Source organism: Pleurodeles waltl, chromosome 7 (genome assembly GCF_031143425.1).
Source record: "Pleurodeles waltl isolate 20211129_DDA chromosome 7, aPleWal1.hap1.20221129, whole genome shotgun sequence".
NCBI lineage: Eukaryota > Metazoa > Chordata > Amphibia > Caudata > Salamandridae > Pleurodeles > Pleurodeles waltl.
The window spans coordinates 155,011,556-155,038,855 of record NC_090446.1 but is presented as its reverse complement, the minus strand read 5'-3'; the positions used below and the strand labels follow the sequence as shown (position 1 = coordinate 155,038,855).

The 27,300-nt window shown below is 40.4% G+C and overlaps 1 protein-coding gene across 1 annotated transcript in view; it reads left to right on the top strand.

The window, feature by feature from the left end:
• The first annotated feature begins 200 nt into the window (after positions 1–200).
• Positions 201–27,300, top strand: part of NPEPL1 (aminopeptidase like 1) — a 75,547-nt gene continuing 48,447 nt past the window's right edge. The window contains exons 1-7 of the mRNA XM_069243436.1: positions 201–421; positions 6,468–6,653; positions 16,527–16,697; positions 21,149–21,238; positions 21,878–21,959; positions 23,166–23,308; positions 24,836–24,913. Of these exons, the coding sequence (XP_069099537.1) occupies positions 272–421; positions 6,468–6,653; positions 16,527–16,697; positions 21,149–21,238; positions 21,878–21,959; positions 23,166–23,308; positions 24,836–24,913 (900 nt within the window). The 5' untranslated portion in view covers positions 201–271. The remainder of the gene's footprint in view (positions 422–6,467; positions 6,654–16,526; positions 16,698–21,148; positions 21,239–21,877; positions 21,960–23,165; positions 23,309–24,835; positions 24,914–27,300) is intronic.

The window sequence follows — 27,300 nt, the reverse complement described above, 5'->3', positions numbered from 1 at the left end:
GTTTCGTTCTATTTCAAATGCTGACTTGTTTTTTACCAGGCGCTGGAGATACGCCTTGTGGAGATTATGATTAGCTCTACAGAGGGCAGGTGACTGAAGAATTGTGTTCCAAGCCTCGCTTTACATTGTGCCTGTTGCATACAATTATAGCTTGATTTAAACCGAGGTTTGGAGCGCACTATATTCAGCTTCCGGTTCTAGTAGTAAACCGTTTCCGCAGGGAAAAGTGACAGGACAGCCCTTCCTGTCTGCCGGGGACAGAGGGAGTGAGATGGCGAATGTGGCGCTGGAGTTTGTGGCGGATGCTGGGGATGGCGACCCGCAGAGCCGCCCTCTGCTGCTCCTTGGGCAGCTGCCCCACCTGCAGCGGCTGCTGTGGAGCCAGCTGAGAGGGAAGCTGCAGCCCCGTGTTCAGGAGGAGGTGAGAAGCAGGGGTACTCTACAGATATGTGAACATAATACACCACCCATAATTGGTAGAGAAGGAAGGTGCATCTTCACGAGTGATAGGGGCACACCTGCCCTGTGAGTACGAGATTTACACCTCGGCACTCCACTGTTACAGAGCACGAGGCCAATACCTTTGAGCCCCCCCTTCCGCCAAAAAGTTATTACACCCCTGACTCATCTCCCCCTGTGCATGAGGAAGTGTACACTACCTCTCCTGTGGTCTTGGGATAACTCCTGCACTCTCTCTAAAGTATATAAACCGATACCTTAGCTCCGTACACCAAAAGAACAAGACCCCAGGGTCCCCTGGAGATCTAGACTGTGATCACTGCCATCAGCCTAAAACCAGTCATTAATCATAGCCAGTGGTTTTAGGTGCTCAGTACCGACACTTAATGCTTAACACTGGTAATAATGTTAGCCCACTCCATGGTGGCCCGGTCTTCCGAATTTTAAAATGAGCACAACAACAGTGTTTAATAAGGCAATATTCATTACAAATGAATAGTTCCTGCCTCTCACATCTTCCCGATAGCTTTTGTTGGCCAGGAATAGCCTACATTGGCACACGTTTAGCAGTGTGATTGTTAGTAGTTGTGTAGGTACTCTCATTGTCAGAGCTAGTAGCGACAGTGGATTGTGAAAACTGCAGTGACCTTCTGGGAAGATCCATGGCACGTATTAAAAATGAAGCACTGCATAAGGCTACTCCTAGATTTGAATCGCAACCCCTCGATTCATATTTAGAACATGAAACTTAAAACCAAACAGCGCATCACACACAAGATCCTGAAATTATATTATGTATACATGTATTGGAGTGTTGATCGATCCTCTGTCACATGGTGTGACATTGGGTATATGTCCAGACTATCCCTGTAGGCCTGTGCTGCAACGTTTGCAAATAAACTGGGATACAATTTAGGAAAGGGTGACTATATTGAGGATGTGCTATGCTGAAGAATTGTAGTGGAGTACTTCCTAGTCAAGCTGACACATTTAGGCAATAGGGGTTTGCCTTTAAGGCTTTTTGGCAACACCGTAGTCTGTAGAGTCACCTAGTCATCCTTCAGCTTCCGGGAAAGTTGTGTTTTGCAGCTTAAATCATCTCCATGGCCAGGATCCAATTATCGACAACCATCAGGAGGCTGACTCTCAGGAAGTGCTGAAGTTTATATTTGACAGGGCTTCAGTGCACACGTATGTCTCCTGGTGCATAGAAGTGCAGGCATTCTTTCATTTGGCCACAGCCCCCAAATTTTATGTTTGTGCTGCCATTTAATTTCTTTATAGTAAATGGGTTGAAAGCCACGCAGTTATTTTCACAGTTGTAGATGCCAGGTAAAGTGATGTGATTCTGTATGATGTCATTATTGGCCAAAAGTTGTGCTGTGTCATTTCCAGTGTATCAATACGCTACAGATTGTTTTTGACACCTGAAAAATCAGACTCTTTCCCGCACATAATATAGCCAAGTACGCAACTGGAGCAGGTCAAAGACACGCAATGTAAATGTAGTGTGATTGAAAGGGCCATAGAGTGGTATCTAAAATATTACTTTTACTGAGGTATTATGGCAGGGTCTAAAGCTAGTGCCCTCCTTCGCCACCCCGAGCATAAAAATATAATGCATTCAGGAGTATTGCGCACACTGCCATGTTTCTTTCCCATAGCTTTGAATGTGTGTTGGGTTCCGACCAACATAAAAGCCTTAGCCTCAGATCTTCCTTTTGAAAGCATGAGTTTGAGTTCATCCCTTGAAGAAAGAGGCTGAGACCCCCTTCTCTTGTCACAATAAAGAGGAGGTTGGTGCCCATACCTCCTCAGTCGTGGCCAGTGTGCCCAAAGCATAATCTTGAGAACTCCCCATGAAAAGTGGGACCCACACCTTACCTTCCAGGATCACAAGGCTGGGACTCCTTCCTCCTCAGTCTTGAACATTTCTCGGAACTGTGAGGTGGGGGCCATGTACTGCCTCTCGCCTTTCTTTCGATCATGAAATAGACCACCTCTCCTTTTAATGCATGTGGTTGCCTTCCATAGGACCAGTACACAAGCCCATCAAATTTACATCCGGAGGTAGATACTCCTCGTATGACACTGACGACCTCACCAGAAATATTGTGTTCCTCGCTCTCTTATTCACATTAGTGGAGGCAGACCTTTGTGCAAGAGGTTAAAATGCTCCTCAAGGTGCACTGTGGTCAGTGGCGGCTGTAGACTTTCAAACGTACGGTTGCTCTGAAAGTGGTATGGTGTAAATACCAGCCCCAAATTCCACCAAACAAACATGTCACACTGCATGAAAGAGGTTTTGAGTAATTCTTGTAAAATAAGGGGTCAAATAATGCATTTAAAAACAGTCTTGCACCCAGATTTGCTAAAAAAGAAATAAAGTATAGGTTAGAATTGAACTATCATGAAATGTTCCATTCCTATCCTAATATGCTAACCAAGCCAGACCAGCCCCACATATGTTTAGTGTTGACCGTCCGTGGCAAAGCATTACATTTCTCAGTAAAATGCCAAAGGTATTAGAAGTTCAGAAATCTGGGCTATACAATTTTACATGGGCTGTCAATTTTTTACATTCAAGTAGGGCATATCTTCAATTGTCTGGGTTGACACAAGCTCCTTAGAAAATAAGGTGACTTCTAATCTACTTGGAAGGGCCAAGGTGAAAAAAGTAGAAGTTACAGCAGAAATCACGCTCTTAGGCAACAGACAGCACAGGTAGATAGTAACAGCACTTAAGAGGTAACATTCAGTGTTGTTTATTTTCATGCTTCCGATAATCTTGTTGAAAATGATAACAGTGATTTTCCATGAGGATTATTTTTTGGAAATATTAGCATGCATCAAAACATTTTGCTAATTGAAACTTCAAAGAAATATCACCTACATTTTCATAGTAGCAAAAGTTTTTTTCCAGCTTGCATTTTTTTCTGAAATTTGATTTTGAAAGCAAAGAATCATCACTCTTGCTTACAAGCTTCTGCAAATATTTGAATCTAATCAGAGAGCATTCTGGGAACCTTATACTTAGCCTCATATTGTTAAACCTTTCAAACGTGTATACACTTTTTTTTTTTTTTTTATACTGGAACCACTGTCAGTAGTGCAGTGTGACCATAAAACATTTATTTACGGTGCTCACCCTAATAATGAAGGCTTTTCATTATTTAACCATAAATACGAGTTTGAACAGCATTAACGTTTAAAGACATCTTACCTCAACTTCATACAGTTCCCTTCTCTGTAAATAGGCAGCCAAAGAGTTTGTGCTGAGGTGGTTGGGCCTACTTGTTCCAAGGACAAAATAAACATGACAATTTGTTGCCCTTGACCTCAAACAATATGTTGGGGGCGTCGGGCGATAGGAATTCCACATCCCTGGTTGAGTACTTACCTCCAAATTGTGTTGTCACTTTTCCTCCCCTAGAACTGCATTGCTTTCTATGAGAAATTGCTATAATTGTCTAATTTTGAAATTGAAAAGTATTACTTACCTGTAAACTGTTTTCCCTGTGAGTTCTAAACAAAGTGCATTTGAAACTTGAAAGTGATATATTGTTGAAACTGTACTTAATTGTAGCAAAGATCCTTTTGGTTCTAGAAATCAAGTAACAAAGTATGTTTTTGATACATAAAACATTGGGCTGGAGTTAGTCACTAGTGTGTGTCTCTTTTCTTGACTGTTTGTACAACAATTACTTAGCACTACCCTCTGATAAGCCATACTATTCGACGACACTACCACAAAAGAGAGCATTAGTATTATCTTCTTTAGCCTCTATAAAAGCCTCTGGGGATCCACTGGACTCTGTGCACACTATACTTTACTTTGGTACATATGCAAAACCAGCTTCCTACATTCTAGAATTGTAAGAAAACAAACAGGTTTTATTCTGCTTTAGGAGCATGGTTATTTCTTCTAAGCTTGTCCTCAACTGTTAACTGTTCAGAGATCGTGCTTTTTTTTTTTTTTTTTTATACCCAAAATCACCATGCTAATGTTCAAGACCTAAAACATTTAAAAGGTTTTCCCGCTATGTAAATACATACTATCATTATCGATAAATCTTCTTACTGGTCACTGGCATAATACCCTATTCTAAGCAATCACGCATCCTGTTTGGTGGTGTATGTGAAAGGTGGTCTACACCGCCTCCATTATTATAACGACCTAGGCCCATTGTTCTTTGTTAGAGTTTTGTTATTGGAGGGCTCCTTGGAGGTTAGCGGTGCCATCTTCGATTGTTTTTTTTTTTTTTTTTCTTCTTTTTTTTAGTGCTTAGACAAGATTTTCAGAACATGTTTGTTTATCTGAAAACAGGTCATCACAAAGTTTTTTTTTTTTTTTTTTTTTCCGTTTTTTTTCTTTATATCCGTTTGCTAAAACATAAATATATCATAATATATTATGAACTTAGAGGCTTATACAGGAAGTAAAATTATTTGTCAAATACATAATACAACTTAAAATAACAGGATTTGTGAATTTCTGTGAAAGGGTTGTATTGAAGATTTAATTGTTTTTTCCCCTCAGAAATATATCTTCATATAAACATAACTGCTATTTGAAGTTATAACTGAATATCTACAGACCATGTCCATGGAGGACAACACAAAAAGCATAATAATCTTGGGAAACTAACACTTATCATAATCAATTTCATTCATTCCTGATTGTTCAAATATCGTCACATTGTATCTAAACTGTGTATAAAAACAAAATCATATTCCAGATTCCAAAATGGTATATCGATTCAAACCACGGTTATAGCTGACAAGAATTTTGCAGTCATATTGCTTTTTCAGGGCTTATAATAATGACACATTGGTGTTATTGTGTAAAGCGGTTAGTGGGAGGTATATTACTCAAGAAATCTTAACATAAATTAAGACCACTTCTATCATAAAGTTTCCACAATCCAGAGGGGCAGCTTGCTAACCTGTTTTCTTGAATAGAAATTAGACCAGTAGGATAATTGGTGCTGATAGAGTAACAACTCCAATTCCGAGTATTTGTTATAAAGATGAAGAACCTTTGGTTAAGTATCAGATGGACAGGTATTTAACCTTTAACACCTCCACTGGTGGATACTCTATTTAACCACAGATACATCACTGCCCTCACACCTCCCTGTCCTATGAAGTAGACATCTGCTCATCTTGGGGGTTTCAGGATATTGTCACTTTGGATTTATCACAATAGATCAGTGGTCTCCAAACTTTTTTTATGCAGCCCCCCCCACCCTCCCCCAGTTGAAAAATAAAAATCATTGGCCCCCCCTCAGAAATGTTCACAATTATTTTATAAAGATGGCAGTGTTTAAATATGTCTAGACGTATTTAAACATTGCAGTTAAGTACTGTTACCTTTTTAAAAGTGCAATAACATGTTTCTTCTTAAAACAAAACACTGTTATCTGTTTAATGCTTCTTTTAGGCAGAGCCTGGCGCCCCCCCAAACCCTCCCCTCCCCACCCCCCAATCACTTCTGGCCCCCCGAGGGGGGCCCACCCCCCAGTTTGAAGACCACTGCAATAGATCCACATCATAGGACTTTTAAGAGGACAAATTATGTCAGCAAGTAGGGATGGTGTTTATATATGGCTCTGCTACTCCTAGGTTGGAAGAAGATTGTTGCAAAGTCCAACAACACCACTTGCCAGCATAGGGGAGCAATTGCGTTAAGAATTCTGTATCCAAACTAGCATGTGTGGAAAATTAATTTAGGAAGAATATGCAGTCTGAGTATCCAATTAAAATATCGTAACCAAAGGTATGTGTAACTTGTTCTTCTCTGCCTGTTGTGTCCAAAAGCTGAATCTTAACTACTCATTGGCTTAGACACCCACTGAGAATGCTTTTTCAGTGTATATTGCTACTGGATTTATGAGTCATGTGAATGCTGTCTGGGGGATCAGATTTGAGCTTCAGTAGTTGTGTGTTTTAGTCACTTATGATTGCTCCCAGTTGTAAAATGTCCTGATCTTTCTTCACCTTTTTAGGTATGGCAGGCAGCTCTGGGCTCCCTGACACCCAACCCAACAGACAACTGTCCCCTTTTCTTGAACTATGCCATTGTTGCCGCTCTCCCTTCTAAAGTTAGTCGACACAATAGCCCGTCTGCAGCTATGTTCATCACTCGCCTGATCAGAAACTGCCTTCCTGGAGGTGCCAACCGGTGTATTGCTGTAAGTATTTTTAATTAAATCAAAATAAAACCAAGCATTTGTTCCTTAATTGAAAGAACAACTCTGACTATTGTAAGGCAAGGCTTAATCATCTTTGTTAACTCACCATACTTTTGTTGTTGATTGAATTTTACTGGAATGTGGGTGGCTGATGGCAGATTGTAATTGGTTAAATTATTGTTGTTCTTCATTTTCTTTTGTATTGCACTCACCTGCTGCTTGTGTGGCACTGTAACACCCTGACCTTTTTCGACTGGTTGCAGACTAAAGCATATCTGTGAGCGTGCTTGGAAAACGGTATGGTAGAGTGGCTTATTGGGCAAGTTCTGTGAAAGTCTTGCTAACAAGGAAAGAAGTCAAAGACACATGTCGTTGGCAATAGAGAACAGGTTTACTTAAAATATGTCCAGGACACAGTCAGTCCCTTCGGGCTCAAAAATGTGTCAATTTGCTGCACGCAGGCAGCTATTTATATAATCGCAGAAAATGCTGATTTCATACATATTATCTTCAAAGTAATAACAAGCCACAGAATAGTGTGAGTTAAAATATTATATGTAAACACCACACCACCTGCATCCTTGTACTCATGTCTTCTCCTCTTGGATCCCCTTAACATAATCTTAACGAAGCTTTGATGAAACATTAACCTTTTAACCTCTCACCTCCGAGTGCTTGCTTGTTCTGCTGTTCTCAGGTTTTCTTATCTGACTCTGTGTACTCTTGACTAAAGTTACCTTTGACCACATATTTCCTAAGTCACTGTCTCAGCCAACAACAGGGATGAAATACTGCTGGTGCGCTGAGATCATGATTTCTTCAAGATTTTATTAATTATGTTTTCCAGTTTAACTAAACTTGCTGATCCTATGTTCTGCTTTCTTGCGAACTCCCACCTACTTTGTATCCTTGAGTAACCTTGTCCCCCATTGTTTTTTGATTAGATAGAATTTTATTGTGTTTTCTGTTGACAGCAGTGGTGTTTTTTCTTTTTTTTTTTTTGTGGTTTGTTGGTCTGTCTGAAGTTTCCTCGCATTTTATATTTTCTTTAACAGTCTGAGGGGGCTTGGAACCTGTTGCTCCAAGATTGACAACACATCTAAGCGTGTTTGAGTCATGAGGAATGCAAGGGGTTGCACACCTTCATACATGCCTTGTCCAAGGTGTGCCTACGTGGACTGATTCCTTTGGTAGAACTGACAATTCACAGTTGTTTTATCACCAGGCAACTGAACCCAGAGTTACGTCTGAGGCAAGCTGCTGTGAAGGCACACGTGCTGCTGTAGAAAATTAGGTATCATATCATTTTGAACTGATGTATGAGTGTAATGGTATTTAGCTAGTTCCGACCCAGATAGAGAGCAACAAAGTGCTGAACAGAAGGCAGAATCCATAAAATAAGATTAGCCCTTGGTATAATGAGGTTGCAAATTCATGGGGTGGTTTGATCCTGTCTTGCAGGAGTTACTGTTCTCTGAAGGTCTATCTTTATTTTCCTTCGGAGTTGGAGAAGGGTTTGGGATTTTGTTATATGTGATGTTAAAAACGTATCACAAAATTAAACGGCCCATCAATTTGTTTTTGCTGACAAATTGCTGGGTACTTAACTTTTATAACTCTGAGTTGATGTAGATTCAATTAAGGATGTGTTCACTTGACTTAGACTCTAGCGACGATCTGGTGCTCTGTTACAACTGTTTGCACACAAGAGTACAAAACGGATGGAAGTTCAAGTAGCTGGAAATGTGTTGTATTTGTGCCAGACTTAAAGGGAGTGGCAAATCTGAAAATCAAAAAAACACAGCTTAAATGATTTCCAAAGGCCATTTAAAGGAGAATCGTAGCATTCGTGTAGTATAAACTTTTAATCACATGTACTTTGTTGGTAAATGTCTATGCAGTATAGTGCTTGTTTGTTGCCATTTCTATATGAAATAGTTTCCAGTTAAGAGTTTAAATACCGACTGTCTTAAAAGAAAGTAGAAATAACTTGAGCTTGCTCCACAGGGATGGTTTGCTATTCACTCACAAGCACAAAATAGTCTGAGGGCTGTCCCAAGGCCCATGATCACCAAATGTGAGAAAGAAATCCAAAGTTATGAGAGAGTAAGGATGAGAGCACTACATATAGAAAACACCCATTGCAGCTGTGCAAAAAGGCAGCTGTTGCGGAACTGTGATGAGATGTTGGTTGCTTGAGCGCTGATGGATTGTAAAAATAGGTTCCAGTGGTTGGGACCCTGAATTGCCATGGCATGCCCATCAGACCTCCATTTACGAACCAGCCGATCAGAAGCATGATTCCCATTATCCACCTGATCGGTTTTTTTTAAGCTCTTTGTTTTGTAGCTTTAACATTATGCTTCATGTACACTATTTCAACAATAAAATATTCTGTTATCGCCTTATGTTTACTTGCTCCATGTCTCAAATTTAAGAAAGAGAAACAGCAAAAACACGACAGTGCTCTCATTAATCTAATCAACATTTGCTGTACATAAAGTTCCTTTTATTGAATGTATACACCATTTTTTCTAACCTCTTTGTTTATTTTGCAAACCTTTATTAGTAACCATGACTCTTCTTAACCACACATATCTTGTCTAAATGATTTAAATTGGACACATGTTAGTCCCATCTCTGGGGGTATCTAATATCATCTGGCACTACTGACCTCTTATCCACTTATGGTCCTGCCATTGACTTAATCATGTCTTACCATGTAGCTAGATCATCGGAGACCATTTTATCTACCCAGACCACTATCATCCTTATTTGTTTTACCAATGTGCATTCCAGCAAGTCTTCCCCTGCACTTCCTCTACTAGACCCGTGCGGTGAAACCATTGGATTGCTGTGCATTTTAACTATCAGCCATCCAAGTAGAGCATGTTTTTGCTGAATTCCAGACTCTTACCAAGCAGGTAGTGTAATATCGATGGGCCAGTGTTAATGCTTGCAAGCATTGTCAGCCTAGTTACTGGTTTCCAGTACTCAATCAATGTTTCACAAGTTCAAGTCATATGAATAAATGTGGCCTCCCATTCCCTACGTTTGGGGCAGGCAAAGGATCTGTTTGGGTGAATCCTCTTCAGTTTCAGAGGATCATGTGATTCCACTGCAGGATATTAAAGGGTGTTAAGGTAACGCTGGGACACCTTAGTTGGTTCAGCTATTAACAATTTTTAAATTTGCTCTTCATTCATTCCACCTTGTGTTAAAAGAATGCCCTGCGCCAGAGCAAAAGCTTTCCGTCACTCTTCATCTGATAGTGGTGCCTGTAGGTCTGCATCCCATAGTTGTTGTGCCTTGAATGGTGCTTTCCTTGTATCATTTTCAGGGTCTTATTTAGATGTTCAAAACTAATCCACGACCCTGGCCTAGTGCTACATTGCATCTAGTGTAGCTGAGGTAGCTTAGGAATATCCACCCACATTTCTTTGACTGTCCTGGTCAGATTTTCATATAGGAACCGTTGATATCTCAATATGAAAACCCCCCTGTGCTTTTGTGAAGGAAAAGTATTCATCTGGATGTAGGACTCCCAGGGTTTGACATCTTCTTTTCCTCCACTGGGATGTGGACATGTCCTCGCTGATTCGTGTAAATGACTGCAGCCACCAGATCCAGAGGGATATGGAGAATGGAAGGGGGCATCCTAAAACATGTTTAATGACTTCCACCCTTGCTATGGCTGTCTGGCCCACTATATAGGAATTGTGAAGGGTGGCATTACCTCATTTCATTAAAAGATCTGGTAAAGAACTTTCAGCAGTCTACTGATCAATCTTTTGTCTTTTGTTTTCTCACTTGATTTTGCTGCAACCTGCCTCACTTTAAATAGTATTGAGTCGAGTAGTATCCTTGAGCTCTTGCTCTCAATTCAGCACTCTGTTGCTTTGCACCTGGGTGGTGCTCTACAAGTGCAACTACATACATCATACATACATAGTAAAGCCGATGTTCCATCTTGTGAGCTCAGGACGCCCTCCTGTGTGATTTAGATACCGCTGTGCAAGGCTCTTGTGTCTGTCTGGTGCAATAGACTCTGCACTAGATTCCAAATAGTGCAATTTCCAGAATGTTTGAAGCTTGGCAGCATCAAGGATTCTGTATTTACTCTGTGCTCTTTAATCTGAGCAACTAGCCATTTTGTCTGAACTTGTAATGCAAAGGAGTCACTTCCCTTTGGTATCAGTGGTTGCCATTTGAAACCGAATGGCTGTGATCGGTCACAATTGTTTTTTACTGAACAGGAGACCAGGTTTTTGGGTGAACAGTGGGGCAGTACAATACAATATTACGTTATTTAGATATTGTTTCCAGGACGTCTCCATGGCTTGCAATTTGACTTTACCTATATTATTCTGTGCTCGGTAATCTGTAATTTCACTCCTAAAATGTCTCTTACTCTAGTTTCTTCTGTTCACCAAAATATTGTCTAATATTGTTCATTATGTCTTTTGTTTAATTTTCTATTCACTGAATACTTGTCTATTGTTAAGTTCTAATTTTCTTGGCATTAACATGTTTAAAAATATACTTTTTTAAATTTGTTTCATTTTTGCAGAAAAAAATATAAGTAAAGCAAAACAAGTACTGGCAAAACTAATCAGTAGAATGCTCTTTAAAACAAGCATTAGGTCTTGCCTTTGGGTCCAGTTGTCCTCAGCATTGAGTTTTAGCTATGCTACACCGCATTGCTGATGCTGTGCAGCTTGTCAATGGAAAAAAAAACCTTTGACATGGCTGCCAACATTATTATATGCATGTGCCATTTGAGAATTATTATTGATAAATTACAGAAATTATGTGAAAGAACTCGTGCTATATTATGAGCAGATTTATGAAATCCGTTTGAGCAGTTCTGAAAGAATTGCACCTGGCAGGCAACCTTGTGTAATGTAATGGCCATTCACAGCAAGAAAAAAGATGCTTTTAAAAGAATTCTACATAACAATTATTCATCTATAATTGAAGCATGTGTAGTATTAAGAATGAGTGTCTCCGCATACATAGTATCACATTTGGGTAAATATCCATAGCCACCACAGTGTGAACGTGCCCCCAAGGAGACTACAGGATAATGTATGGAGAGGAAGATGGAGAGAAAGAAATTAGACAGATGGATCGAATGATTGTTGAATCTATAGATGGTTAACTGCTCTCAAACTGTTTGATCCTAGGCAAATATTGTATTTTACAGAGTTACCTTTTTTCCTTCATTCTCACATGAGTGCACTTTCAAATATGTGGTGTTCATAAACGTTTGTTCCATGTATAATAAGAATCTAGCCCACATATAGCGCGCACAAGATCTATGACTTGCCTTTTAGTTTCTAAAAACATTGCCATCAGGGCACAAGTGTTTCTAAGTTTATGTTTAAACTTTCACTTTTAATAAATATATTACTAAAGCATGATCTCGCAGCGCACTGTCATTTACAGGCAGTACGTATCCAAGAAATGTCCAAAAACAATCCCACTAACTTGCAGCTTTACTGATAAAATGATATATTGCTTTAGCAATAATCTGTGAAAACTGGTTTCACAAAACATTTATCATTAGCACATCACCAAGTAAAGTGTTCGGATTTGTTTTCATCATATTAAAATATTGTTTTCTTCATCACACAAAGTACAGCAAATGGGATTTCACAACTACTGAAATATATTTTGAAATGTTTGTACAGTTGAATTAGATATTTAAAATCAGACACCTTACATTGCTTCATTTCATACTCTTTGTACAGCAGGTCAGACAGTTCACCTTACAAAATCCTGGAACTATGCACTCTGAATGCAAAGTAATTGTAAGAAAGCAAACTGACTTTTGACCTCTGTCTCTGAAAACAGAGTAAATGTGACAAGTTTTAAAGGAATCTTTATTGCTTTTTCACTGCCTGACTGAACACAACACCTGTTCTTTGTCAACTCGCCAGAAGGGACGAGTAGGTCCTAAAAATAGTTCGACCTGATAAAATATGACTCACCATAGCGAGTGGGCAAGTAGATTTTTCCAGGCCTGAAGAGTGGCGTATAGCCTAGCAAATGATAAGCATGGGTGGGCTCCAAGCCTTTTACTGTATACAAGACTGTCTCAGAAGCGAGAAACAGGCACTAGCACATGCTCAACCCTAAAAACAAAATGCAAAGCTCAGCTGTTTGCATGGAGTGCTGAGAGGGTGGAGAGGGTTGCAAAGCAAAGGGTGAGGTGAAAAACAGCAGGAACGGAAGGCTTGTGGGGGAAGCAATAGGAGTGCAGGTTAGTTGGAGAGAAAAAACATCGGGAAGGGAGGGCAGCTGTGAAGTCAAGCTCTGAGGCGTGCAGCAGATGTGCAAGAGTAACGATTGTGGTGTGCGGGCGAGAGATCAGCTTGGAGCGCAGATGTGAAAGTACACAAGCAATAAAGCTGTCGGGGAGGCAGGAAGCGTGAGGGCTTGCACATCATGTAGGTGGGGTGGGGAAGTACACACTGGAAGTAGCTGGAAAACACACGCACCCTTTTGGAGTGCTTGGTCAAAAAGGAAACCAGCATTGGCACAGCCAACAAGTCTCGCCTTTACAAAAGATTTTGGCTTTCGCAGTGTGTTTTGCCATGTTGTACACTAATGTGGCTGGTGTCTAGCATGACAAACAGCAGTGTGGAGTGTCAGCATGGAGTGGAGGAGTATGGGAGTAGAGTGTCGTAGAATGGTTTTGTTGGGAGTGTCTTAGAGTGGAGTAGGGAGAGTAGTGTCAGAGGGGAGAGTAGTGGAGTTCAGTGGCAGAGAGTGTTGTGGGGTGGAATAGGGTGAAGTGGGTTGGAGTGGATCGTGGTAGTGGCGTTGATCGGATTGGAATAGAGGGGTGGATTGGATTGTGGTTTGTGGTAGAGTGGGGTGGTTTGGAGTGAGGTGGGTTGAAATGGGGTGAGATTGATTGAATTGGGTGGTTTTGAGTGGGGTGGATTGGATGGGGTGGGAGGCTTAGATTCGAATGATTAGACTGGGGTGGGGTGAACTGGATTGGAGTGGGGTGTATTATGCTGGCCTGGCCGTGGAGTGGAGTGAGGAATCAACCGAATTGGGGTGGATTGTATTAGGATAGAGTGGGGTGGGATGAATTGAAATGGTGTGGGGTTAATGGACTGGATTGGAGTAGGGGGGGCTGAACTTGGGTTGGGTGGATTGGATTGGGGTAGGTTGGATGGATTGGATCGCACTGCGGTGCAGTGGACTGAACTGGGGTGGATTGGATTGGGGTAGGTTGGATGGATTGAATCGCAGTGTGGTGCAGTGGACTGAACTGGGGTGGGTGGATTGAATTGGGGGTAGAGAGGTGGTTTGGTGCAAAGTGGGGTGGATTGGAGTGGTGTGGAGAGGCTTGAAATGAGATGGGGTGGATTGGGGTAGACTGGAGGGGTGGGTTGAGTAGTGGGGTGGATTGCATTGAGGTAAGGTGGATTGACATGGGATGGACTGGAGTGCGGTGGATCAGATTGGTTTGAGTCGAGTGGATTCCATTGAGTGTGGTGGATTGGATTGGATTGGGTGGGGTGGGGTGGATTAGTGTGGGGTGGACTGGATTTGAGTGGGGTGGATTGGATTGGGTTGGTTTGGGGTGGGGAGGGTTGAATTTGGGTAGGTTGGATGGATTGGAGTGTGGTGGTTTGAACTGGGGTCGGGTGGATTGGATGGGGTAGAGCGGTGGATTGGAGTGGGATGGAGACGATTGAAATGGTATGTGGTGGACTAAAGGGGGTGGATTGAAGTGGAGTGGATTGGGATGCACTGCACGATTATGTGTAAAAAGTCAATTTGAGAAATTACACATAATAAAGAAACAATGTTGCTTTGCAATATTTAGAACAAGGTAATCTTCATGTTTTGAGAACAGCCCCCACAAGCAAAAATAAAGAGGAAACATGAGTGCCAAGGGAGAAAAGACGACTTGTAAAAATAAAAGAAAGTTAGTTATAATAAATAAAACTTTGAATTGTGTTTGTTCTGCTGGGCACGTTATTGCCAGTCACAAGCCTTCTGTTTGTACGGCACTAGAAGTTAAAAAGAACAAAATAGCACCTCAATTACGTCAGGAGAAGCAGACAGACACTGATTAGGTTGAATCAATTAGTGCTTGGTCCCTGCTCCCCACACAGAGGAATGGAAATGATGTTTGGCCTGCAGTGACTATTGCAAGGCTGTAAAGAAGAGTTCCAGGCAAACCAGCAAGTGGTAAGCAACAGGAGGGCTCCAAGCCCTTTACTGTAAACAACAGAGTCTCACAAGCGAAACGCTTGCGCTAGCGCATGCACTTGCAGTCTCAACCCTAAAAAGTAGCACCTGAAAATGGAGCATTGGAGGGGACAGACCACAGAAGAGGATGTGAAGCCCACATTCACTAATCAATGTGAAGCAAGTAAATCAAAGCAACAATGAAGCCAACAGTGATTAGCAATCAGTGGGCTCTAAGCCCACTTTATGCTAACAAAATGTCTTGCTACAGACCGCACTTGCACTGTGTTAGGCAAGACCTAAAACGGGTAAACTCGTAAATGCACACAATTGCCCTTCCATTATGAAGTAAGTTAGATAATCAAATTTGGAAACGTGGTTCTGTTCCACATTTTAAATCTTCAAGTAGATGTACAAAATTGCCACAGATCAAAAATTGAAGTCCAGAATCACAAAGAACACAATAGTTTTTCCTTGTTAATAATATTTTTGTAACATTTTAGAATACAGACGTGCAAAATAAAACCTAGCATTTTTTTTTTTTTAAACGTCCTTATGTGCACAGAAGGACAGGAGCCTGACGATTCTGTATGCTGTGACATGAACATCTATGTTTTCAGCACATATGTGACTTTCGTCCTGTCCCGTAGGTTATCAAGTAAGGGGCATACTGAATACTTAAAATCCACAAAAGTGTGGTAATAGGTTTGTGTAGCTCGGCATGTTATGTACAGATTCTTTATTTTTTTTTTCTGACATGACTTCTATCTGTGAATTAAAACCAGTCAGTGACCAAACTCTGACATATTGTAACAGGCTGACGCTGTGCATATGTATTTAAAAACCAGGCTGCAGCCCAAGAATTCCTGCCATCCCAGAAATCCAGGAATATAGGCAAATAAGACAATTCCACTGATCAAACCCTCTCAGACTCATTCACTTTCCAATGTAGCTTCATGGGTTTATAAGTGATACTTGAGTTCCTATATTTTGAGAGTTAAATGCTGACTTACTCCTAGGGTTACTTTTTAACTGGTATTAGTTACCCTGTGGGTTAAAGTACCGTGGAGTTTGATTTTGGGCTTGTGAACATCATCTTTTACTCATACTTTCTATGAATAGTGGTGTTTGGCGGGGTTGGGGGGACAGCAGATTTACTTTCTCTTTTGTGTCGTTGCTGTTGTGTTCTGAATGAAATGATTGAAATCAAAGAAACATCTGGTAAAAAGTTGTTTGTTGATATTATCAAGTCGGTTTTCACACCAGAGTATTCATTTGGCATGTTTTAAAGGGGGATTGGTGAACGCAAATGTTCATTTAGGCAATCTCCCCACATTCTTCCAAAAAAGCAGCTCCGCCACACTGTTTTGCTCACAAAATAACCTCCATCTGTGGCCTGAAGGCAAAGGTGCATGCCAAACTTGAGGAGTGAATACAATTTGTGGTAATCCTATAATCGAAGAGAAAAAAACATGCTATTTTCCAAATTCCTCACTAGTCAGAATGAGGCGTTTAGTGTAACATTCTACCCACAGGCTCTCTTTTGTGCAATGGATTCTTTCTGCAAAGCAAACCAAATAACCAAATCTCTCTCGATTTTGGGGTTCTGACATTATCTGCTAAATGTGTTTTGTTTTTTCTTTCTTTCTTTTTCAGATGGTCTGCGAGCGTTCAGAAGTGTTTGCTTCTGCCTGCGCCATTGCCCGGGCGTTCCCTTTGTTCACCCGCCGTTCTTGTGCGTCAAGGCGCACGGAGAAGAAGAGGGTGACAGTTGAGTTTCTGTTGGTTGGACAGGACAATGGACCCCTAGAAGTGGAGACTCTCAAGGTATTTCGGGCTCCCCACCTCATTTACTCCAGGGTCCACATTTACTGTCCTCTTCTGTTCTGTCCTCTGACTTCTTACATCAATTGGTCCAATGTTTTGTTGTTGCCTGCCACATTTCTGTTCCACCGGGCGGTAAATTGGTGCCAGTTAGAATGTTCTATTGAAATCCTGCATGAATCATTTTGTAATTTTCTTTTTACTAAACATTGTTTTCCAAACGGAGCATTAGATAAAAAATATTAAAGAAAAATGCGACTGAATCCAGTACCAACAAATACGTGAAAAACGTGTTTTTAATGCTTTGAAAGCTGCATTCTCATATAATGGTGAATCATTTTTATAAGCATAATTTAGGAAAATAAACAAAAAGTTAAGTTGAAACAAGTGATCTCCAAGTGAGAAGAGAATCCACACCATGAAGCAATAACAAATCGCTTATAGTTCTGTGATCTTTGGTGTATCTCACAAAGACAGCCTCTTATTAAGTTATGAAGTATGCTTGTCAATACATTGATATTTCAAAACCTAATTGAAGAAGTCTTGTCCGAAGCAGTGTCGACGGCGTTTCGACCCTCATGCTGGATTCTAGGGTCTCATTAGGACAAAAAAATGACCTAGGGAACTGTCAAGGAAAAGACCACCAGTAAGGAGTGTGCTATGATGTTTAGAAACAAAAAGGATTATATTTAAAATAATATACGTACTTGTGAAAGGTTGGAATTAATAAAGAAAGCTTCAGCTGGATGTTTAATATTGGTATCTGTAAAAAAAGGGGTCTAAATTTGGTGAAAAAGCTTATATTAAAAGTAGTATTTGTGGTAGCAAGTTATATTAAGGCATAACTCACCACTGTCTGACCCAGAATGATGCTTTTTGTCACCTAAAAAAATGAAAAGCTTTTATGAGCCTGTGGAAACTAAATGAATGACAGCTCGAGGGGAGAAAATAATCTTTTTTTACCTTAATATAAGAGCTGGGTAGACTGGCAGCGTCTTCCCACAGTGGGGAACGCTGTGTTTTTTTCTTAATTCTGAAGTCTGGATAGAAGGGGATGTCAGACCTGGCTCTCCTTCTATAAAGAACTTCTGGAGACAAACCTCACTTTGGCGCTAGCCCCAGGGCAAAAGGCACTTAGAAACAGCTTTGGACAAGTTTGAGAGAAAGATATTATACTTTGGGCTTGTTTGGATTAGGTAGTCTAAACAATAATTGAATGTGAATTGAAACAGACGTATAAGTGAGGTGAATGTAATCTATTAGAAATAAATGCTGAGCGGAAATAAAAAAAGGGAGGGAAAAAGAGGAAGGTCGAATGGAGAATCAACTTAGGAGCTCACCCTTAATAGGTAATGGAAATGCCATAGAGCCATCCAGAAGGTGATTGGAGCGGCTTCCCAAAATAAGGGGTAAATAAATACTTAGTGGAAATAAAAGAGGGGAAATGGGTTGAATGGAGAATTGAACCTAGTACCTCAGCTTTAATAGGTAATTGAAACACCACAGAGCCATCCTGAAGGTGATCAAAGCAGCTTCCTAAAATAAGGGTTAAATGTCATTTGGACGAATGGTTCGCTAATACCATTAGTTCGGGAGAATTAAAAAAAAATTTGGAATCCAGGAACTGATAGTGAATTATATTCAATGTAAATACTTCGTGAGAGAAAGAATGTATTAAAATACAAAATAAATAAAAAAGGAATTTCTAGGTCAAAACAGGGATTGACCTTGGCTTCTGGGCCTTGGTAGGTTATGGAGGTGTCACACAGCCACTAAGGAGATAATTTAAAAGACTTCCCAATAATGGTGAAAAATCAGAAAAAAGGCAAAGGAGTTGCTTTACCACTGATTCGGAGCATTACAAACATCATTACACTCAGCCAATATGATCTGTATTTGTGGAATAGGAATCTGTTCACTCAACCAAATAAATGTAACAGTGTATCTACGAAGTGGTAGATATGGGGCATAAACAATGAGGGAATTAAAAAAGGTTCAGGCAGGAATTAAGGAGGAAAAGGACATAAAGAATGAGGGAAATAGTAACCAGGTATATACATGGTTAGGAGTGGCTCATGGACATATGTATAAGGAGAAGGGCAAGGAACCTGCTTATTTGGAGATCAGAGCAACATGAGGGGAGGGGCAATTGAAACCTGAAATGGATTGTCACATTAATGGCATTTCCATTACCTATTAAGGCTGAGGTACTAGGTTCGATTCTCCATTCGACCATCCTCTTTTAAAAACATTTTTCCCCCCTTTTTTTTTATTTCCGCTCAGTATTTATTTCTAATAGATTACATTCACCTCACTTATACAACTGTTTCAATTAACATTTAATTATTGTTTATATACCCAAACAAGCCCAAAGTATAATATCTTTTTCTTGAACTTGTCCACAGCTGTTTCTAATTGCCTTTTGCCCTGGGGCTAGTGCCAAAGTGAGGCTTGTCTCCAGAGGCTATTTATAGAAGGAGAGTCAGGTCTGACTTTCCCTTGTATCCTGACTTCAGAATAAAGAAAATACAGCGTTCCCTACTGTGGGAAGATGCTGCCAGTATACCCAGCTCTTATATTAAGGTAAAAAAGATTATTTTTTCCCCCAAAGCTGTCATTTGTTTAGTTTCAACAGGCTCAAGAATGCTTTTCATGAACGGTGCTTTTCAAAAGCACCGTTCTGGGTCAGACAGTGGTGAGTTATGCCTTAATATAACTTGCTCCCACAAATATTAATTTTAATATAAACTTTTTTACTGAATTTAGACCCCTTTTTTCCAGATACCAATATTTAACATCCAGCTGAAGCTTTCTTGAATAATTCCAACCTTTCATCAGTATGTATATTATTTTAAACATACCCTTTTTTGTTTCTATACATCGTAGCACACTCACTACTGATAGTCTGTTCCTTGACCGTTCCGCAAGTCATTTTTTCATTTGTTTGTCCTGATGAGACCCTAAAATCCAGCATGAATGTCGAAACGCCGTCGACCCGTTAATCGGACAAGACCTCTTCGATTATGTTTGGAGTTATCAATCAATGTATTGACACGCATACTTCATAACTTAATAAGAGGCTGTTTCTGTGAGATACACCAAAGATCACAGAACTATAGACAATATATATATATATATATATATATATATATATATATATATATATATATATATATATATGGTTTTTTTTTCAAAATGCTGTGTGGTGTCTTTTTCTCACTTGGGGATCACTTGTTTCAACTATCACTCTTTGTTTATTTTCCTAATTTATGCTTATAAAAATGATTCACCATTATATGCAGATGCAGCTTTCAAAGCGTTAAAAACACATTTTTCACATATGTGTTGGTACTGGATTCAGTGGAGTTTTTTTTAAAGATTCTAGACAGATGATTTTCATCTTCACTTAAGAATTTTTTGCATGAGTTAACGAGTAGCAAGATTTTTCTGCTATAATATTTAAATTGATTGTAAATGAGTTTCACATGGATATGTACTTTGTGATAATTATATCCAGGTTCACGTGGATATTCTGGGTTGCTCTTGTATTTGTTTAGTAAAAGAAAAATGCTGTCACATACTGATTCAGCAGCCCCTGAAGAAGACACCACGGCAAGGTTTAATATTGACACAGGCACCTCAGCGCTTGCTCACCCATGCAATGCACTGGGTTAGAGGCACACTTGCTTCCATACCTTGCTGGCTTCTCCTTGATGGATGTTGCTAGTTAGTGCCTCTTCCCCACCACCCCACACCTCCTTATTGTAACACTTAGGGCCGTGTTTATGGCGGTTTGGAAACTGAGGACACTGAAGGGCAGGCCTCCACAGGTTAGTATGGCCATTAGAGGTTTTTGGATATAAAGGGTTTATAGCCCTCCTTGAAACGAAGAGGCTGTCTTTGAGCAGAGGCTAAACGACTTCCTTCTTATACACTTTCAGCACCATTGCAAGTTTATAGAATTTGATTTGATGGACATAACTGCCTTCTCCCAGCACTGCCATTGGCACCAACTCACCTCTCAAGAAAGGTGACGTGCTAGGGAGTCTCTTTGCCTGTTTGTCACCTGCGATTCTTAACGTGGCTTGGTACCCAGAGTGCAATAAGTGTGGGAAAGAGCATGTCGTGCCACCCTATGGACCAGGGTTTTTCTTTTCTCGCGGTTTGTCGTGGGAACGGCATCCAAAAAAGAGCAGGTGTTTTTTTTATTGACTGTTAACCTTCTTGATCAGCCTTTGGCTTTTGCAGCTGCTCTTCTCTTAGTATCATAAATATGTACTTTAGTATCTTTTATTACACCTACTGAAGAGAATACTTTATTTTCAGTTATTTAGGAGTTCTTCATTTCCCTTTTTCACTTTTTCTTTCGATGGTGCTTAAAACGTTTTAATGATTCATACTGGCCTACCTCTCATTATATAACAACATTTTCCATAACCTTGTTGCATTTCTAGTGTTTGGAGAGTGCTGCTGAGGGAGTGAGATTGGCTGCCCGGATTGTAGACACTCCTTGTAATGAAATGAACACGGATCACTTCATTGAGGTTGGTATGGTTCTGTTGAAGAGTGTGTCTTGAGCCCATAACTATGTTCTTTGAAAGATATGCTTGCAAGTGTTCTCGGAGTACAGCATCTTTATGGGTAAACAAGATACACCTGGGAGGAGCATTTGTTTGTTCTGAAGTTTAATCTAGATTCTGTGGTGAGAACTTTCAGCAACATCACTTTAAACGTTTTAACTCTCACGGACCCAGTGGAAAAAATATTTTGTCTAAAAATTCCCCTATAAATACTAAGCTTGTATGATAAACACAGACTTGAAAAATGTGATTGCGTTCTCCCAAAAAAGCTGAAGCAAGATTGTTCAGTGTACTACTGATACATGTTATGTCATATGTAAAACGAAAAAACTTTGAGGAGATGAATTGTGCAGTCATGAGATTTAATGTCAGCAGCTGGAAAACCTTGAGGAAACTGAACTTTACCCACTAACATAATTTGTAACGCAGAATTAAGAGTGTGGACATTCCACCAATAAGAAGTATTTGCTGCAGTTTAAACCATGCCAGGCATCACATATTCCTTCTTGCTCACTCAAATTCTAAATTTCCGTGACTTAAACATGAGTAGATCTTGACATTCTCTTTTTATATCTTTTTCATTATTTGACAAACGTTGTGCAGGAAATTAAAGCTGTCGGGAAAGATCTGGGGATAGTACCAGCAATTATCAGAGATGAAGAATTAAAAGAAAAGGGATTTGGCGGTAGGTTCTGCTATTAATCAAAGTATTTACCAAATCTTTCCAAACCAACGTAATTTAGAGGCTCATTGGAGTCACCTCGCTTCTCACTACAACGGTCATCTCTAACATTTAAAATGTGTTTGGATTTTCATATACATGGGTATTGAATTTTTTTTTTCCTGTAGCGTGAGCCATACAATACCTCTAGTTTTGCTCTTGCCCTCCTATGCATCTTATACTTGACTGATTTCTGGATATATTTGTGTTGCTTTGCATGCTCTGTTTTCTCTTTCACCTTTTGAGGTCGCAAGTGTTACTTTTTTTATATATATCATTCACATAGCACGCAATCGCTTACTACTAACAAGAAGCCACTAAGAACGGCATGGTGTCATTCTTTGGTCAGCCTTTAATATGTGTCCTTTGTGGCACTACCCTGCTTAGTCCAAAGTGCAGCGATGCAGTATTGGTCCATCACGAATGATTGTTTCTAGCCTCACTGCTGGAACTTGCTTTGAGCATGGAGCTTGACTGTTGATCAGTTGCACACAATAAGTTGGTCCGTATTATTTTACATTTTTAAACAATGGGGGACATTTGGAGACATGAGAAGACCATGCATCGGCAAAAGCAAAACTGGAGGTTTCTCATTCTCCTACATCACACCACAGACATGAAATGACCTCCTTTAGCACATCATAGCCTCCTCCTCACTTCTTGAGTTCCGCAAGAAGCTGAAGACCTGGCTGTTTGTGTAAGCACCTTGTGGAAAACACACCTACACATCTTTCCCTAGATACCCTCGTGGGTGATTAGAGTGCTATAAAAATCAACATAACATAACCTAACCTTGTCCATTTTGTTACTAGCAGGAGCTTTGCAGTATGGCTGGTAGAGTGTTTATTCATATTGTCACCTATGTGGGAAGCATTGGTTATAGTTGGCGAGTACTAGAGGTGGACTTCATTCTTGTCACTGCAGACCTGTCATTGTGGTTACTCTTCTGTTTGTCCAAGAGAAGTGTTAAGTTAACAGAATAACACAAAATTGTACAGTTGAAATTGCTTTACCTCTGATACCCATTGTTAAAACCCTTGTAATGACAGCTTTTTTGGTTAATACATTGTCTGCCCATGATATTTTCACTAAGAATAACACATGCTACTTGGCTTCTTTGTTTTACTATTCATATAAAGCCATAATTTCTACTTTTATTGGCTTCTTTAGGAATCTATGGCGTTGGTAAAGCAGCAGAACACCCGCCTGCCTTGGTGATTCTCAGCCACACGCCAGTGGGTGCCACGCAGACTATTGCTTGGGTGGGCAAAGGGATTGTCTATGACACTGGCGGCCTCAGTATCAAGGGAAAGGTAATCCCAGCAAGCATTTCTTGCACATATCTTATGGTGATTACCCAAGTGATTCAGAAGATGACGCATACTATTTCCCAATCAGCCTGTTTTATTTGTCTCTTCGGGATGAGAACTGTGAACTTCGAGCAGTTTGCATTTACCAATCAGTTTTTTTGTTTGTTTGTTTTTTATATAGTATTGCATTTTATTGGTGTATGCGCAGACTCTAGACAAATGTTTATATTGCAAGCCATCTATTCTTATTCTTGTAGCCAGAGGTGAGCGTTGATACATTGGGCCACGTGTCCAGATAATTTTTCAAGCGGAAATGTTTTTCTTGTTCCTGATACCGGTTTGATTTGAACAACTACTACATACACCTTGTACTGAAGATTTCCCTTTGAAAGCCTCTGTATAACTTGTCTAAGTATCTGCAGCCGAGGCTGAGGTTCTGCGCACTACATATAAGCTCTGTAAACAGATTTACTATTACTTCCCAAACGTGGGCTTTTAAACCTACATCTACTGCAGGCAATACCTTTACGTGCCTTGCAAGGCCCGGAGATAGGCTCCTCCACTTTCTAACACAAATAGCGAGATGTTTGAGCCTCGCAGGGGTCAGCGATCTATTTAAAGTTTTGCTCAGATTTTAAAAAGTCACGCAAGGTGGTAAGTTTTCTTTAACTAGCCTTATCTGGTGCAGCACTCTATACACCTCTACAAAACGAAGTCTGGGTCGAGATCACAGGTTTTGTTACTTCCACATGGGCACATCCCACCTCTAATGCAGGAGAACACTTGCAGTAATTGTATTGTTCATTTAGCTGTGTGATAAATGAAAGAGTGAGCAATACTGAAGTGTACAAGGAAAAAAGGATGTGGTAAAGCTAGAGACTATCTAGAACTTAAATATGATGTAGGTTAGATGTACCTTGCTATGTTACCTTCTGCCTTTACTTCTATTAAACCTAAGCTACATTATTAGCATTTGTATAGCAGTCTCATTTGTAAGGCATTGCAGCACACGTTGGTTGTACAGTATAAATTGCTGCAGGCTTCTATGCACTATATGTTTAAAGTGATAATTGAGCAGTGAAGACAATTAAGAGCAGGCCTGATCTTTGTGGGTAATTTCCCTTCTGTACTTGAACCACATTACTGACACATTGGTCTTAATGATGAGTTCAACATCGCGTGCCAGAGCAGGGTTCCATCCTTCAGTGTGCAGCACCTGCAGTGTTTAGATTTTATGATTTTACTTAGTTTATCTTGCCTGCAGCACCCCAGTTCCTTCTAAAGCTGTCCGTCAACAAGATTATGTTTGCTTCCAGTGCTGTTCATCCCAGTGTGTTTGCACACGGGACACTGTTAACATCCGTAATTGGCTTTGCTTCTAGTCATGTTTTGATCTTTTGGAAAACACATTACACCATAAATTCAGGGAAATATTTAGAAAATGTTTTAAGTATTAACATTCAAACACCGTGAATGGTCTGATATTTGCATGGATTGATTATATGTTGAAATAGTTGTTGGTTTTCCTAGACTACAATGCCTGGTATGAAGCGGGATTGTGGGGGTGCGGCTGCTGTTCTTGGGGCCTTCAGAGCTGCAGTGAAGCAAGTAAGTGACTCATCATAGCTTCCCCTATTTAGAGCCTTTTTCTGATCATAGTGAATAAGAGTATGAGAGCTGTCTCTTAGTGGACCTGTATGACTGCTGCTCCACTGACCTAAACAGGTAGTAGTCTTTGAACTGTACAGAATGCAAGAATCATGCAGAATTTGGGCAAGTATAAGTGACGTCAATTAACTACAGTGTGTGAAATGTGCTAGTAACAGATTTTTCTACCACCATTATACACCATCCACTCTCTAAGCAAAGGGCTGCCTTAGGGCCCTTCAGAACTGATTGGTAGTTGGGTTGGTCCATTAGAAACAAATAGTCTTGTGCCTCATCAAAGATACATCAGGTAGAGGGGGTACCCACAGGTATATTCCTTCGATTAGTGGTGACCATTAATTGGAGAAAGTTATGGCACCAGCCATTTGAACGTTCAGGGCCCATTTTAGTTATAGGGCTCACTGTCCTTTTTTTGGCCCACAACCCACTATTAAACGGGTGCACTTGGTGCAATGAAGAACAGTACACCCTATTAAGATGAATATGCTGCGCTCCGTGCAGCCACAAACTTGCCCTGTCCTGGGGGCCACACATTGAGTGTAATACCGAGTGGCTGCTTCGAAGCCGCTCCGTGTTTCTCTGTGCAAGAGGCAAAATTCCTGCACTTTTAAAGATGGATTTGAGACCCCCCTCCCCTTCCCCCGCAGATGGAGTGAGTGACTGCACCCGCCTGCAGGGGGATGCCTTGGGGTTCCTGTCCCATGTCTAGAGGGATGGCTTCAGGGGCTTACTGATTTTCAGTGCACCTTGTAAGACCATGTTTGTCTCTGCGCCCGTGTCCATTGTACGGAGAGGCACAGTGATTTCCTCATTTGCTTGAGGCAATGGCCCCCCTGCAAAAGAGGGAACACCCTCTTAAGATAGCTCTGTCCCTCAGTGTGTGCCACCTTTTATCAGTATTACAGAAGGAGCTGCCAGCCTGTTTGTCATACCAAAGTGCCCCAAGGTAAAAAAAATAATTATTAGTAATAAAAAAAGTGGGAGTACATGTCTTTTGCGCCCTGGTCTGTTGATGCATAACCCATGCAATGAATGTAAATCATTGAAACACTATATTTATTGTGGGCCATCATGTAGAAAACTAAACTTGAATTAAGGTTTCTGATTTCAGAAGTCCTACTTCTTAAATGATTATATTGGCAACCATGCTTGCACCATTACAAAGGTTCCTAATGCTGCTATTAAGGGTTCGCACAAGGGTGTTAAACTTTCCTGTTCCAATGTGTATAACACAAGGGAGTACATAACTTTGAGAAGTTATTGTGCCAATACCAGAGCCCAAAGGGCTTGATTTCTCTAATGTGAATCAACTCAAGGTTTGCCTGCAATGGTAGGTTTCAATGTTCTTTACATTTTGTTGGGCAATATATTGCAAATGCTTCTCTTCCAGGGGATCCTCATCAGTAGGCATAAGCAGTGAATAGTCCCGCCCATGCCCTGGGACCCCGGACGACTTCTCAAATATTACAGTTGTATCTCTCTCTCTCTCTCCTATTGGCGGTCAGCAGGAGGTAGGTATAGTAAGGACCTAGTTTCCATAGAAAAAAAGTATTTTTTGACTTGGCTATATCTTTGGCGCCGTTTGAAAATGTTCACAACATTTTTCAATAAAGTGTGCCCAAGAATCTTGTGCATGGAAAATGTGAGGGCGAGCCTTCAAGCGGGCGCTGAGGAAAAGGGGAGGGGTAAAAAAAATGTGTTTCCCATTTTAATTCCCATATAGATTTTAGACACGACTACAGCCTGAACGGCTGGACGAAATTGCAACAAATTTAAAGGAAGGTAGCTGTTGTTCCATAAACAGTGCTTTTTGATTTTTTGTTGTGTGGTGTAAATCTGCTCAAAATTTTTTGAGAAATGAAAGGAAAAAGAAATGTGTGCATCTTGGTGGAGCCTAAGCACAGATCTCAAGGTGAGATCTGATTGGCTGTCAGTTCTTCAACCAGAAAGTAATGGCAGCCATCTTGTGACCAATATACATGAATGCACCCCATTGAAATGCATTGTGGTGAAAGGCAGGTTTTGAGGGTCACACAAAGGAGAAAGTATAACGGGTGATAACAAATTTTAGTTACAATAGGAATCATTTGTACCATACTAATTTTAGTAATTGTAGTCTGTTCTAAGGTGATTTTACCTTGCTGGAATTTTATTTGAGAAAAAAACTGTTTTCTCATGATTTTCCCATAGAGGTTATGGAAGTTACTCCAGAAGCTAAAATGAGAGGCAAATTTTCTGTAAGTTCACACTATCTTTCTCAGCCATATGAGAATGAAGTCAGACATTCTCAGTAAAACATGCACTTCCAACAGGAGCACCCCCCCTCC